At 37.4% G+C, this 14,637-nt stretch overlaps 1 protein-coding gene across 1 annotated transcript in view; it reads right to left on the bottom strand.

Moving 5' to 3' along the window:
• Positions 1-11,410: 11,410 nt before the first annotated feature.
• The window catches only part of SOX6 (SRY (sex determining region Y)-box 6), a gene marked incomplete at its 3' end in the record, with an annotated part of 84,859 nt that continues 81,632 nt past the window's right edge, over positions 11,411-14,637 (bottom strand). The window contains exon 5 of the mRNA XM_010183400.1: positions 11,411-11,524. Coding sequence (XP_010181702.1) covers positions 11,411-11,524 — 114 coding nt within the window. The remainder of the gene's footprint in view (positions 11,525-14,637) is intronic.

Genomic DNA, 14,637 nt, shown 5'->3' with positions numbered 1-14,637 from the left:
GCAAGCATAACTCAGGCTGGTTTTTTGCCCTTGAGCAAAAATTATCAGAAACTCTGAGCCGCTTTATCCACCGACTCTTTAGAGATCAAAATGCAAACTGTTGCTGGGAAAACAAGGGAGAATATGCGAAGGTGTTATACGCTATGTATGCCACTGACATAATACTTTAATAGGACATGCTGTAATTTCCTGCAGCTAATATCTTAGCAGAGCTATAAAGGGATTTTTCCAAAATTATACCATTGCTCTTACAACACTAAAGTTAATGTTGTGTCAACCTTTCCATTATAAGCCCCCTTTTTCAGAGGTTTATAACTTCGCTGTAAAAAATATATTCTGGCCTAAAATGTGGCACACAAGATCTCCATTTAGAAGCAGACATTTTGATTAAATAAAAACCATTATTTAAAGGCTGTTTCAAGTCTTTCGAATGCCCTACAAATTGTGTGATGGACTACCAAGCAATCTAGGCATTCTTCGAACAAAAATATGTTTTTGCTCCACAATAAGCCACTGTTCAAAGGATGTTTCACAGCCATGGAAGTTGCTAAACATCTGTAAATACATGGATCTGGGAAACTACAGACTTCTTTAGTGACAGTAAACTCCACTTACCTCTTTCTGTATAACAATGGCTACACTTTTGGTCAGCAGATTGACCATGCAGGAGATCCAAGCTACCTAAAGTGGTTTTCATGAGAAGCAGGGGAGTGAGCAAGATGAACAAATATTTCTCTCTCTGGCTGACACGGATTCACACTTGCTAAAAGCTCCATCAGAGTAAATTAAGGCAAATGCTAAGTTGACTGAATGTCCCAATAGAAAAGACAATCAAGACATTACAAAAACCACACTATGAACTCTAAAACCACAGATTTCAGGTCTGTCAAATTTCACACAAGAGCTGGATCAAGTCACTTAGGAAATTTAACTTAGATGCTTAAATTAGGAACCTCGTTGTCTAATCAACAGAAAGTAATTCAGAGCACCTGGACTGCTTTATATATGAAGTCAAAAGTCCTAATTCAGTCACCCAAATTAGATATCTAAAATTAGATGCCCCCAAATATCTATATGCTTTTTATTCTGCCTCAAAAGAGTGTTGAGAGGATAATACACTTCAGCCTATGAAACACTCAGATATGCAGTTACAGAGGAGATGAGTATCCTGAAAATATATCACCAATAAAATTCAATGAGATGGAAAAGGCAAAGCTAGAAATGTGATAGTAGAGTTCTTCATACAAATCACTCATTGTTGTAGCAAAAAACAAGTGCCATACCTTTTCCTCTGAGAAAAGTTCATTTCTGTATTTATATTATAGAAATTGCTTTGTCAAATAAGGAATCTCAGTCTGTCCTTAGGCTGTTAGATATACATTGCACTATCAACTTTATTTTGTAACCTGTAGCAAGTACCCACACAACTCATTTATCCACCTGATCTAGATTTTAAACTCACTAGATGTTCCTTCAGCTAGTCAATCTCCCATTTACAGAATAAAAATTACTATTACATTACTCTAAAGTTTGCTAACTCAGAAGTGCCCTTCCACATGGTGGGGCAGCGATGTGTCTCAAGATGGATTTCACACTTCACCATCAACTGTGAATTTCTTTGCTTTTATTATTTGGTGTTACAACTTTAATGTTTTCTTAACATACTGTCATTTTGGGTGGGTGAATAAGATGAATTCAGCATTTCATAATGCACCATTGTATACTGTTTACATCATTTATTTTCTTTTTATTTAATGATTACAAACTTCAATTTAAAATTAATAACATTTTGTGGGAGTTACTGCATGTGAATTAACCGTGCTGATGTCAGTGCATCCCTCTGGAATTTAAAAGATATTTCACTGTGTTATATCATGTGCCACACAGTATATCAATTTTTATTTTCCATCCTTCAAGTACGGAATGCATACTGTGTAACTTCTTGGATTCTCAATATAGACATAATTTACCCAAGCTGTGCAAATGGCCAACTTGCTGACGATTATACATACAAGATTTATGTAAAAGACCAGTTCTTTGTAACAAGAAAAAGTCCTGCATACAGAACAAGTAACTACATTATCTAATTATTTGGGGAGAAGGGCTTTAATGTAACAGACGAAAGGAAATAGGGCGTAAACTGCACTCATAAACCAGCTTTTCCTTACTATAACAACAACTTTGATATTAGATAGATAAAATCCAGGCAAGGCCATTCGCTTCTCCTTGAAAGCTATGCTTTCACATTTTTTTAGTGTCTGGATTAGCTGGTTGCATAACACAATGAAAATTAATAATATTAATTCGCTTTACTTTTACATATATGCCAGCAAATGTATACCAAATGTTAAACAGCATCTGGTTTGCACGTACTACTACTTTCTTTATGCAAATTCATAATTCCTGAATGCATACAAAGAGCAATGCACTTACTTCTTCCTTGCTGCCATGACATTAACTACTTTAAAAGAAGTTTTTATGCTCAGATTGTTTCACTAATACATTCGCATTCTGGAGCATTCCCACAATTACAACTAAAAAACATTCTGGTTCTTTAGGTCAGCATTTAGTCCATCTGAAAAATTTAAGATTTTACTGTGAGATTTCAAAAAGTATTTTACCATGTATTTGCTAAATGCTTTTGGCCTTTTTATGTGGGGCTGTACTTCATCATTTTCCTCCAAATACCAGCTTTTGCAGACAGAAATTTTGACCTCTGATATCATCACATTCCAGTCTTGCCTGTATACCTGAATAGGTCCATAAATCAAGTCATTTCAATGCTAACATTTACTAAGTTTTTTCTTTATTGTGGGTGTTGGTTTGTTGGTTTTGGTGTTTTGTTTTGCTGTTTGGTTGGTTTTTTTAAAAAAAGTTATGCAAATCCTGTTTTCCCTCTCAGACATCACATGGTTGTCAATCACAAAAATCATCACTGAAAAAGTAACTAATTATAATGAAAGGCCAATATCTTAGGCAGATTCTGTCACTCCTGGAGTATGTTTCAATGTAACACTGATGTAAGACCTGAAAAAGAGCTCGTGTGCCCAGAAGGTTGCTTGTTTTTGCAACTACATCTATTTTGCCTAACTAAACAAATTACATCCCCTAAAACTTCTGCCTTATTTGTATCCTTGGTATCACAGTCACACTACCAATATTCTAAGTCCTTCCTCACATGAGGTGCCCAATTCTGCAAAGCCTACTTTGGTGAGTAACGCTTAGATATAGAAGTCATCCAATACTGGCTATGCAAGTATTACTCAAGCAAATATGACTTCACAGGTTGGTAGGCTGCCAGTTGGCTCAATTTCTGCTCCCAGTTATCTATTTTAGTTTGCGCACATGCCACTTAGAAAGCAAACTGGTTTTCTGTGCTGGAGTAAATAGTGCAGCATTGCTGCTTAATTCCAAATATTGCAATATTACATTATGCAGACTGACAGAGGGGGTCATGCAGGCCTGTACTACCAGAGGAATAGCACCAGAGAGGTTCAGAAAGGCATAATCTCAGTCAATCTCTTTGGGAGCTAAACCAGGGCATTTGGATCAGTGAGCACAGAGGCTGCCACAGCGTGTTGCTCCACACTCAGTTGGAATGGGCAGACCACCAGCTGAGAGTGACCCCCGGGCAGCAGGAAAGGTGGGCAGCAAATATTTGCCTGATTCTCTGCTGTTATTCAGGAGCTGGTTATAATCTGACCCTAAATTAACAGGGCTCAAATCTGAGGCCTTTCTGTAAACCAGTGAACGAGTGTTTTGGCTTAATAGAATCAATGAGATTTTAGCTTCTGGCTTTGACAGAGGCACAGCTGAGAACAAGCCCTTAAACCACTGGTGAGATTGCAATGCAGCATGCCCAGAGAGAACAAAGCACCAGTACTTGAACTGGGAAGTATGGATGCCTGTGCCTTCATTTCCAATTTTAAAACAGAAGTGGGAGAAGGAAAGTGGGAGGGCAGCTACCATCATTTTCTGAACCAACATGAGCCTGAGAAACAATGAAATTTACTCCAACCAATTTTCACACATCAGATGACATTTGGCACCCATGTGCCAAAGTCCTGTTCAAGTCTGTTGAAATATCACTTTCTGAAACATGTGTGCTAACATTTGGCCAACACTGATCATTCTATTAACTTGTAGCTCATTTCATAGACTGCTGCTCATGTTGCTAACATATGCTGTTCTACCATTTACTGCTCTATAATTAGACAAGTCATATGAAAGAGATACACAAGGCTTAATTTTTGCATTAAATACAATTTGTTTAGGCTTTTGTAGGCAGAATAAAGTGAAAAAAAAAACCACTCGTATTGTGAATTAAAAAAAGCAAGACAGCTAATCTAACTCCTACAAGGTCACAGTGAAAATTTTTGAAAACTCAAACCCCCACCTGAAGAGTGCATACAGTTTTAAAGATTGAGTTAAAAGTCAAATCCAGAACTACTTTCAGCTTTGCCAGGATAATTTTCGTTTCCAGGGACTGAGGGCCACAGGGGCAGAGCAGCCAGCAGGAACCAACCATGGTGCAGGAGCAGCAAGCTCAGGAGTAGCACGGGAGGGGTGAACCTTTAGCACAGAGTCTTTTTGCTTAGGCCACCATCATGCTGCCATGCCAAAGCATTTTTAGTATAGAAGAGGCTGAACGAAGGATAGGGAGCATCATCAGAATATTTATTAAAGCCTGGGCTGCTCGGAGAAGGTAAGGATCCCACATCACTTCTCTTTCCACACAGCTGACAAATTCCAAGCTAGCCAGCCACAAAGATGGCTTTTGCTGGAAAAAGCTGGCCTGTATATAGACCTTTTGATTGGACAATTATCAAATAAGGACTTTAGAATTCATTAATAAGCCACTGTATAATAATAAATAAAATATGAAACATTTGACTTTGATGTTTATCGTATTTATCTTTCCTCCATTGGATCAGTTTCCCTTTTCGCTAAGCAAGTTACAAGTCAGAAGCTATGATGCTGCGCCAGCAGAGCCCTGCAAGTTTGAATTAATGATTTAGCAGCCACCTACAAGTTACAGACACGTAACAGCATTTCTCTCTTCATGCATTGCAGAAGGGAGTTAGACAAAGATTTTTTTAATACTGAACTGTTTAATTAAAAAAAACCAAACAATAAAGTTATCAATGACAACTGGGAACCAATTCATAAGCTAACAGGAATTTAAGGGAAATGTATCCTTCCTACTCTACATTAATAAACTGCAGCTACGGTTTACTAAGTCACCACAATAATTTACATTTTCTACTGCCATAATCCTGACTGCTTATAAATTACAGTAGTTTTACCTATTCTTTAATCCAGAAACATCATTATTAAAATGTTTTATGCAGACTACAGTGCATCTATCATTACTTGTAAAAGTTAATTAGATTAGATAAAAGAAATAATTAGATTTGCATTTTTATCCTGGTTTTAAACTTCCAAAGAAGATCACAACAGTATGCCTGTGGGCAATTAAAAACAGCATACAGCAGTGAAATATAAAGGCAAAAAAGATTTGTTTTTCATGGCTAATTCATGATTGAAGATACAATTACAAAATATTTTAAGGGTTTGCTGAAGCTGGGGGCTATTCCTAGACTTCTAAGCTTTGTTTATAACTCTCGCTCACTTTCAAGGGAGTATCTGATCTGAGTGCCCTCCCAATAGAAGTATCAAATTGCTTTCAATGGCTTTATTTGGCTCTGTTCAGAGCCTGCTGGAAGGGGATCAGTTTCATGATCAATAACAAACAAATAAACAAAACAAAACAAAAAACACAAAAATAAAAAAATAATATTCCCTAGTGCCGGAACAGTAGCATTGCAATAGCTTTCTACTTGTCAATGCTAAATACAGTTTACAAAGAGAGTCAACCTCAGAGACTGTAACTGAACTGACAATAAATAGATTCCAGCTTGTGCATTTTTAGCAAGCTTACTGCAAGGAGCTTTAACCCGTCTTCAAAAGGCAATATATGAAAGGTTTGGCTATTAAATTGGAGGTCAGTTACAAACTTAATGATGAAGCATATCCTTAAATCTATTTCTACTATTATTATCCTAGCAAAAAATTAATTAACCAGGTCAGGGAGGCTATGAAGGCTAATGTGGAATGTAATTATTCCTGATCTTTAGACATGTACTTAACATAAAGACATAGTCCTTATTCAGCTCACCAGGTACCTGAATTGTCAGCAATTAATCATGGATAAGAGAGACTCATTGGTTCAGACTCTTAAGTTTTAAGTATGATTCAAATGATTCCTATTAAAGCACAGTTTAAATAGTTTTAAAATTTATGTTACTATTCTTTTGTTTGTTTACTATCACAGTTATCATGTTCACTCTTTTTGGCTGAAACAGAATATGCAAGAACATTAATATTAAACTACAGCAGCATGAATGTATAGATTGAAACTGGAAAAAAAAATCACTATCAGGAATTATTTCTCATGGCTGAATTAAAACAGAATACTTATGAGAGCAGAGAAAACCATTTTTTTCTATTCAATAGAAATCATACTGACTCAAACAGAAAACTAAAGGCTCTGCAATGGCATTGAGCATAGTACAGAGGGACAAGGTGAAGGGAAATGGACATTTGGATCAGCTGCCACTGTAATATCCATGGCAAGTTTTTGCAGAAAAGCTCAACAACCCTTTTAAAGATTTCAGACACAACTCAGGACTTGCCCTAACGAAGTCTGCCCATCAGAAGAGGGAAGCCCTCAAACTTTCATCCCTTAAATCCATACACCACCAGAGGGAAATCCTGGAGCAACACGCTCCAAGCATCAGTAGGATCTGACCTCCTTCCTCTGCTGGATGTGGTGGGGAGCACCACCTGAACAATCCCCAGGCCTCATTCTGAAAGGCCAAGGCACTGAATTCACAGGGATTTTAAGGTCTCAAGTGGTTCTTAAGGTTAGAACTGTTCTAGAGATGCAAACCTTCCCTTCTTCCAGTGCAGTCTTCTCTTCATGATGTACCACCAAATTCCTCCTTTAAACAGCTTTTTCCCTTATCCCTTAGGGGCTTTCACTTTCACAGCACAGGCTAAGAGATATCCTTGAAAGAGCATCATTTTTTCTGAAAGGCCAAGGCACTGAATTCACAGGGATTTTAAGGTCTCAAGTGGTTCTTAAGGTTAGAACTGTTCTAGAGATGCAAACCTTCCCTTCTTCCAGTGCAGTCTTCTCTTCATGATGTACCACCAAATTCCTCCTTTAAACAGCTTTTTCCCTTATCCCTTAGGGGCTTTCACTTTCACATATGATATCATCATTTTGTCCCTTCTACTTTAAGAATGAATACTTTTTACTAAAAAAAAAAGAAAGGTATTTTTTAAAAACTGAATCGGCCTGGAGACTGATCTGTGAGCTCTTACTTGCTCTACAGTGTTTTCTCAACTGTATCTCCACTAAAAGCAATGATTTCTCTGCACAGCTTTGCAGAATTAAGAACTTAATTTGGCATACTAGATTTCCTCCCATCTCATTGGACTTCTCTGTAGAAGAACGTTCATGAACATTATGAACATTTGAGCTGAAAAGTAATAATACATTGAATTCATTTGAAGATGTTGATTAACATTATGTTTGAATTGAGGAACAGGAAACAATTTGCCAGATTCCAGATAATTGGAGACAGAACTGAGAATAACTCCAGATTCCCACTTGCTTTAGCCAATAGACAAAACTGCTTTCCACAACATGCACACCCTGGAAATAAATTTTACTTCACTTAGAAAACATGAGATGATTATGCAGAACATTTAATGACCTCAGTACTCTTGAAATACTTATGTTGTTTTCATATGCTACGTCCAGTTAATGTCCTCTTTGCTGATAGATTGTTGACAAAGTTTTGGTGCATAACAAGTAATTCCAGTAAATGGTCTTAAAAACAAAGCAAACAAACAAACAAACAAAAATCTAAATGAAAAAAGGTGTTGAAATGATTAAATAAACAAATATACAACACAATGTGAATAAGAAATACCAAATGAAAATTCTCAGTAAATTAACCCAGTATGTGTCCAGTGAAAGATGTGTTTTATTTAATACTAATTATTTCCACTTTTATATGCAGTTGACAGAAATTTTATAAGCTCCATCTAAAGTAATTTCTAATTGTTCAAACGGTTAAATAAAATGGATGCACTTATTCACAGAAACTATTGTTGCCCCTCAGAAGATGACAGTGGTACACTGTGTGTCTTTGATGAAAGCAGCGCATTGGCAATGCCCCACTCCTGCACCCTGGAGAACACGCTGTACTTATTTCAAGTAGCTCTGCCATGAATAGGCCCATGCCCAGATGGAACTGGCACCTGTGCTTCTTATGTTTTGTAATCTCCTCGAAACAGGAGTATCAGGGAAGAGCACTATTGTTTTTCCATGCACACAAAGAACAGATAAGTACCCATGCCATTCCATGTAAGTAATCGCAGTTTCCTGAAAAGGGTTGTTCAAGAGTGTCTTTAAATAAATGCACTTTCTGAATAAAATCAAGTAAGTTACTGGGAACACAGTTCTGAATTCTACCAAGCCCAAAAATGAAACTGAGAATGTAAACTTTCATTAGAAAATCATTTTTTCCCCTCAAGTTATAGAGAATGTGATTCACCTCATCTCCCTTCACATCTCCACACTAGAGTCATCAGCACGTGTATCCTTTATATTTAAGGGAGAGAAATAGCCATTTTAGAGAATAGTTAATCTGACATATTTTAAATGTCTAATTCAGGACAAGATTAATTGCATCCTGAAACTATTCACTCTGCTTCTCTCTGTTCATGATAAAAATTAGCTGGATAATTAATTAAGAAATTAATTTACACTGCAGTTACCAACTTTTGATACAGCGAATTCCACCCAGAGTCACCAGTGCAACACTGAAATTTCCTGGGAAGACGCTGGGAGGGGACCTGGGAGAACCAGCACAGCGCTGCATCTCTCACCTGCCTCCTGGTTTACCTCCACCCCACCTATAGCCCTTAAGGAGCTACAGCTCTCAACAAACTGCAACACTCAATCAATTCAAAAGCAAAAAAAAAGTTATGAACTGCAGAGGCTACTTAGCAACTAACTCATCTCCCAAGCAACTTCTGGCTAGTAAACCTGCCACAGAATTAAGAAAGAACAAAGAACCACTTAGCTCACAAGCAAATGGACTACATAAGCTGGTGTTAAGCCTAGGAAACAATCTCCTAACAAACTTATTTTTAGTAATCTCCTCGTAAGATCAGTGTACATTTGAGATGGCATCTGCCCAACACGTCTAGTGCTTCATACTGAAGCCTACAATATTCCTTGGGCAATGAGATGCTCTCTACAAATCTCACTAACAAGCTGGGAGAGGAAACAGTCCTCACTGCCTCAAATACACTGTTTAGATCATGTAAATATAAAGATAAATACAGAGGCCAAACTACCGAGGAACTATAGAGTAAGAATAACTTATATTGGCAAGGATTTGGAAACAAATACAAGGATGGATCACCAAGAAACAATTTAGCTCAAATGAACAGAACAATCATTAAAATACTTCTTTGCATGAATCTCTAGGAAAGGATAGGAAAAAAAATGTGTGGAGTGCTGAATGCACTATGTGAGAGGAAAACTGGGAGTAAACAGGCAAATGAACCTTCAACCACAGTTCCCTGGAGTCAGTGGAAGGGTAAAGCTACTGAAAAGTACCGAGTGAACTGAAACATAAAGTACCTTTATACTTTTGACTACAGAGCAAGATAGTTCCCAGTACAATATACCCACAATCTCTAAAAAGGAACAAAAATTTCCTGGTCATGATTCCTCATTCTGTGTCCTAATTTTTAAATGAATTTTTTAAAAATCAGAATTTCCTATGCAAATAACTGTTCTGTTTAGCAGACTCAGCTATGTATTATTCTTAGCTTTTCACAGAATCACAGAACGTTAGGGATTGGAAGGGACCTCAAAAGATCATCCAGTCCAATCCCCCTGCCGGAGCAGGAACACCCAGATGAGGTTACACAGGAAGGCGTCCAGGCGGGTTTTGAATGTCTCCAGAGAAGGAGACTCCACAACCTCTCTGGGCAGCCTGTTCCAGCGCTCTGTCACCCTCACTGAGAAGAAGTTTCTTCTCAAATTTAAGTGGAACCTCCTGTGTTCCAGTTTCTGTCCATTACTCCTTGTCCTATCATTGTTTGTCACCGAGAAGAGCCTGGCTCCATCCTCGTGACACTCACCCGTTATATATTTATAAACATGAATGAGGTCTCCCCTCAGTCTCCTCTTCTGCAAACTAAAGAGACCCAGCTCCCTCAGCCGCTCCTCATAAGGGAGATGAAGTAAAGTAAAAGTGAAGTAAGTAAATGAAGCAAAGTAAAATTAAGTTTAAGTAAAGATTTTTTTTATGTGATTCATTGCTTTCTGAAGCCAGACTTCCAAATAACGGAATTTTTTCCTTTCACTATTCTTACGTCTCTCCCATCCTACACCTAATGTACACCTAATATGAACACAAGAGGCAATGATGATAATAGTGCTTTAAAATTCAATTGTGTCTCTCATCCAAGGTATCAACATATTTATATGTGTTAATTAAACTCTTTAATGTGTAACTGAAACTGCATTACAATATTTTCAAAAAGCATTTACAAGCATTCCTTTAGGATGAGAGAAGGAAAAACTTCAGTTTTGGCATCTAGTAACATGGCAATCAGCTGATTAAAGAAAAAAAACTGATAGCCTGAGCTTACATGAAATAATTGGCAGCACGATCATCTGTCAGAGTAAACCAAAATATTTAAATCAAAGAACAGGTCCATGCAAATGCTTTCAAACAAAGTGGAAAGCAGAGAAGGTGATATAGTCAATGCCTCTACCTACATATCACTCCCTACCTGCATACAGTTGCACAAAATTAAACCAGGTTTGAGTACACGTACAGATAACCACATACCTCCAGAACACTCCCAGATCCACAAAGGTACAGTTACTCCAAAGCTACATGGAACACCCATATCTGTTGCTCTTTGTACACGAGTAATCTGGTCCCACGAACTCGGTACTGTCTCAATGTCTCTTATTCTGTAACTGGTTTCTCTAGTTAATGACATGGAAAATATTCTTCTAACATTCTTATAAAGCCAACTTCACCTTTGTAGAATGAGGAATTCCATAAATAATGATTGAGACTCTGGTTCTACTTCACACAATACAAGTCAAACTGATTGCAGATTTCAGAATTAAATGACAAGATTTAAGAACAAGTTCAGAACTTCCAGAAGAAAACTCTGTCTATTAAAGCTCTTTTCACTAAAAAGATGTTTGACTATCACTTTCTATGACACAAAGACCCTCCATAAAAAGCATCCTTACTGAAGTTAAAAGTGGCTGCTTTATTTGCTTCCCTCTACATACACAGAATTTAAGTATAATCAGAAGAGAGCAACGAAACACACTGACCTGAATTTGCTGCTGCAGTAGATTGATTTTGTGCTGCTGTTGTAGAAGTTGCTGCTGTTGTCTTGCAATCTATTAGAAAAAAAATTTCCATTAAATTAAAACATTAACATTGAAACTTCTATATTATTGAGTGAAAAACATCTTATTATTCTTTATTATATTTTCATTAAGCATCATTTTATTTTTTTAAAAACTGAAGGTTATTTTAGAGATATCTGTATATGTAATGTAAACATTTTAAATTTAAATGCAACATAAAAATCTAGTTAGCCAATAAGAAATATGCATTTTAAGCACTTAAAGCCTCAACTCCGCAAAGCATAGAAACGTGGGTTCAGCTGTGTGCATGTGAATAATCTCATCACTATTCAACAAAGCATTTAAGCCTGTGGTGATCTTTGACTGTGATGCATTACTGTTAGCTACAATGGGAACGAAACACATACTTAAAATTAAGTGTTTTGCTGAATGGGGATGGGATTACTAAGGTGCTTAAGGTTAAACACACATTTTCCTGCTTTGCTGAACTGGAGCCTCAGCTAGCACTTATAGATGTGTCACTATTCAGCACAAGCTCCTAGGGCAAGCTTCTCTAACTTCATTCACAGCAAGCAACATATTACTTCTCTTGTAAACCTCCAAGTCTTCCTTGGAACTACTCAGAAGTAGCATCTCATTCCGTGTAAAAGCTGTACCTGATGCTCAGTAACTCAACCCTGTGAAATACATATGTATTTTTACCCTCATTCAGTAGGTACAGTAGGGGATCTGGAGGGTAAATGTTCACTATATCCCTTCTGTAGCATAGATGGAGAGAAGCAAGTGTTCAGGGCAGGCAGTGCTAAGAGACTACAGAGAGAGAATCTGCCCCAGACACAGCCCCACCTCCAGTTCCCACAAACCATCCAAAATTAGCGTTCAAGAGCAGAAGGGAAACGGGATCCTGCCTTCAGATCACAAAGCTGCTCCCTACGATAGGTAACATGGACTGCATGGGGGAGAAGTCGCAGGGAATAACTGGACTTCTGCTTTAGAAGGGCAAATGTGCAACAGACTGAAACAAGGACAAGATTTGTGTTTCCTGGAAACCCCAGCCTCAGCACTTCTACTACCTTCATTTCTTAAGTATCATTTCCCCTCCTATAAATATTTGTCTAAAGCAGAGTAACCACATAAAGCAGCAAGAAGTTGGTGACAAAGGTAGCTTAATCATATGAATCTACTGGTTTGGTTTTGGCAGAAACTCTCCTGGTCTCCTTCCCCACCGTCTTTCAAGCATGTTTACTCTCTCTGTTATAAACAGAGAAAGGTAAGTAAAATGCTTTTGTAAAAAAAATTTCAGAAATGTAGCAAGGTTGATTTGGAAATAAACAATGACATCGTTTTAGTGCAAACTAAAACTCATAAGGGTTCTGCAGTTCCATATTAACAGCTTGGAACCGTGCACAAAAACAGAGGTCAAGTCTGTCATTTCTTTAATCTCTCAGTTTGTCACCTGGATATGGTTCTGTCATTTTTTTTTTCATTGCTACAGTTAAAATTCACTTTTGTATGGGAGACCAACACAAAATTTGTTCATATTTCAGTTCTGACCCACTGCACTGATGCTTGAAACAGTGATAAAACTCCGTTTGTGAGTCTGGTGTTCAAATATTTCTAGATAAATCTCCCAGTAAAGTCATTAAAAACATGGAGAATGAAGACCGAAGAAGCAAGCCCTAGTCTGCCAGTGAAAAGGGTAGTTCAAACAAAGGCAGCTGCTTATGTGCCCAGATAATCTAGGGGCCGCTTCTGGGACCTCAGGTCATCTGTTGTTAGATCAGCAGTGATGACGATGCTTGGAAAAGCAACTCTAGTGGTAACTGCTACAGGGAACAATTAAAAACCTGTATGAGTGCTTGAGTTACTATTTGTAATGAGGAACACACCCATTGTGCTATTTCACCTTAGAAGTGCAGAGCTCTATCAGGTTTATGTTGACATTGTCCTCGCTGCTAAAATCTCAGTTAAGGTAATAGAAAGAATATCACTATATTCAGCTTCATAAATGAATTATTTGTGATTTCACATTGAAATCAGACACCACATGGAACTGCATCGTGGGTCATTCTGAGTGCAGTACCTTTTTTCTCAGATATACAGTATCCTATGTTCAGACTTGCTTGGAGCTGCTGGTGACCTGGCTGCTACTTAACACAGTAACACATAGCCAAAGCACTTACATGTGCAAAAGCACTGATCTGCCAGAGTTCAGACTGCTCGTGAAAAAGCTTTTTCTACCTGTACGTACAATACAGTACCATTTGAATATGCATTTTCTAATGAAAACCAGAAATATATCATGAAGCATCTAATGTCCATGGCTCCTCTTAGATGGAACAGTGCCATGATAGCAAATGTATCCAATAGTCCTTCATGCAATTACCATAGCATAGCCTTGATGTATAGGCTCGACACAGTAGAGGAGGGTACACAAGCACCATGTGGCTCAAATTCTGAATTTTATTTGCCTATCGGTTGGGCTACATGCTCGCTTCATTGAGCATGACAACCTAGTTTTAAGTGTCATTTAATTTTCATTTTGAAATATAATTACAAAGTGTTCACTGTAAGATATCACTCGTCTGCAAATGTGTCAAGATTAATTTGTGCTAGCTTATTCACAAGTGTCAATAGTTAATTACTGTGTCATCTCTGGATGGCTAAATGACATTCTAACTTCTGATTTTTTACAGTGTTCCTTTATGTTATTTTCCATTAGAGGATGAGTCCATATTCCTACATGTGGGTAAATACTCAAGCACATAAAATGCCAGACATCACAACTCATTAAAATCAGCAGAGCATATATTGCTGTATATATCCTATAAAATACATTTAACTGAAAAGATAACCCTAGTTATAATGTCAGATTCCTAAAAACCACACATTAATTTGTATCTGTCTGATCTAATGCCTAGGGGACTGGTGTATGGGATCACTGCTGCTACACTTCTGTACAGTGAGAAAAGGACAGCTCTTTGGACAACTGCATCTTTAAAAAAAACCAACCAAAAAACCCAACAAGAAAACTAAACAAACAAATGAAAACTCAAAAAAACACCAAACAAAAACAAAGCAGCAAACCACAACATGAACAAAAAAATCAAACCTTACTTGAAGAAAATATCTGAAGGTTTGAG

Source organism: Mesitornis unicolor, unplaced genomic scaffold, assembly GCF_000695765.1.
Source record: "Mesitornis unicolor isolate BGI_N332 unplaced genomic scaffold, ASM69576v1 scaffold18994, whole genome shotgun sequence".
NCBI lineage: Eukaryota > Metazoa > Chordata > Aves > Mesitornithiformes > Mesitornithidae > Mesitornis > Mesitornis unicolor.
This window is presented reverse-complemented; position numbering and strand designations above follow the sequence as displayed.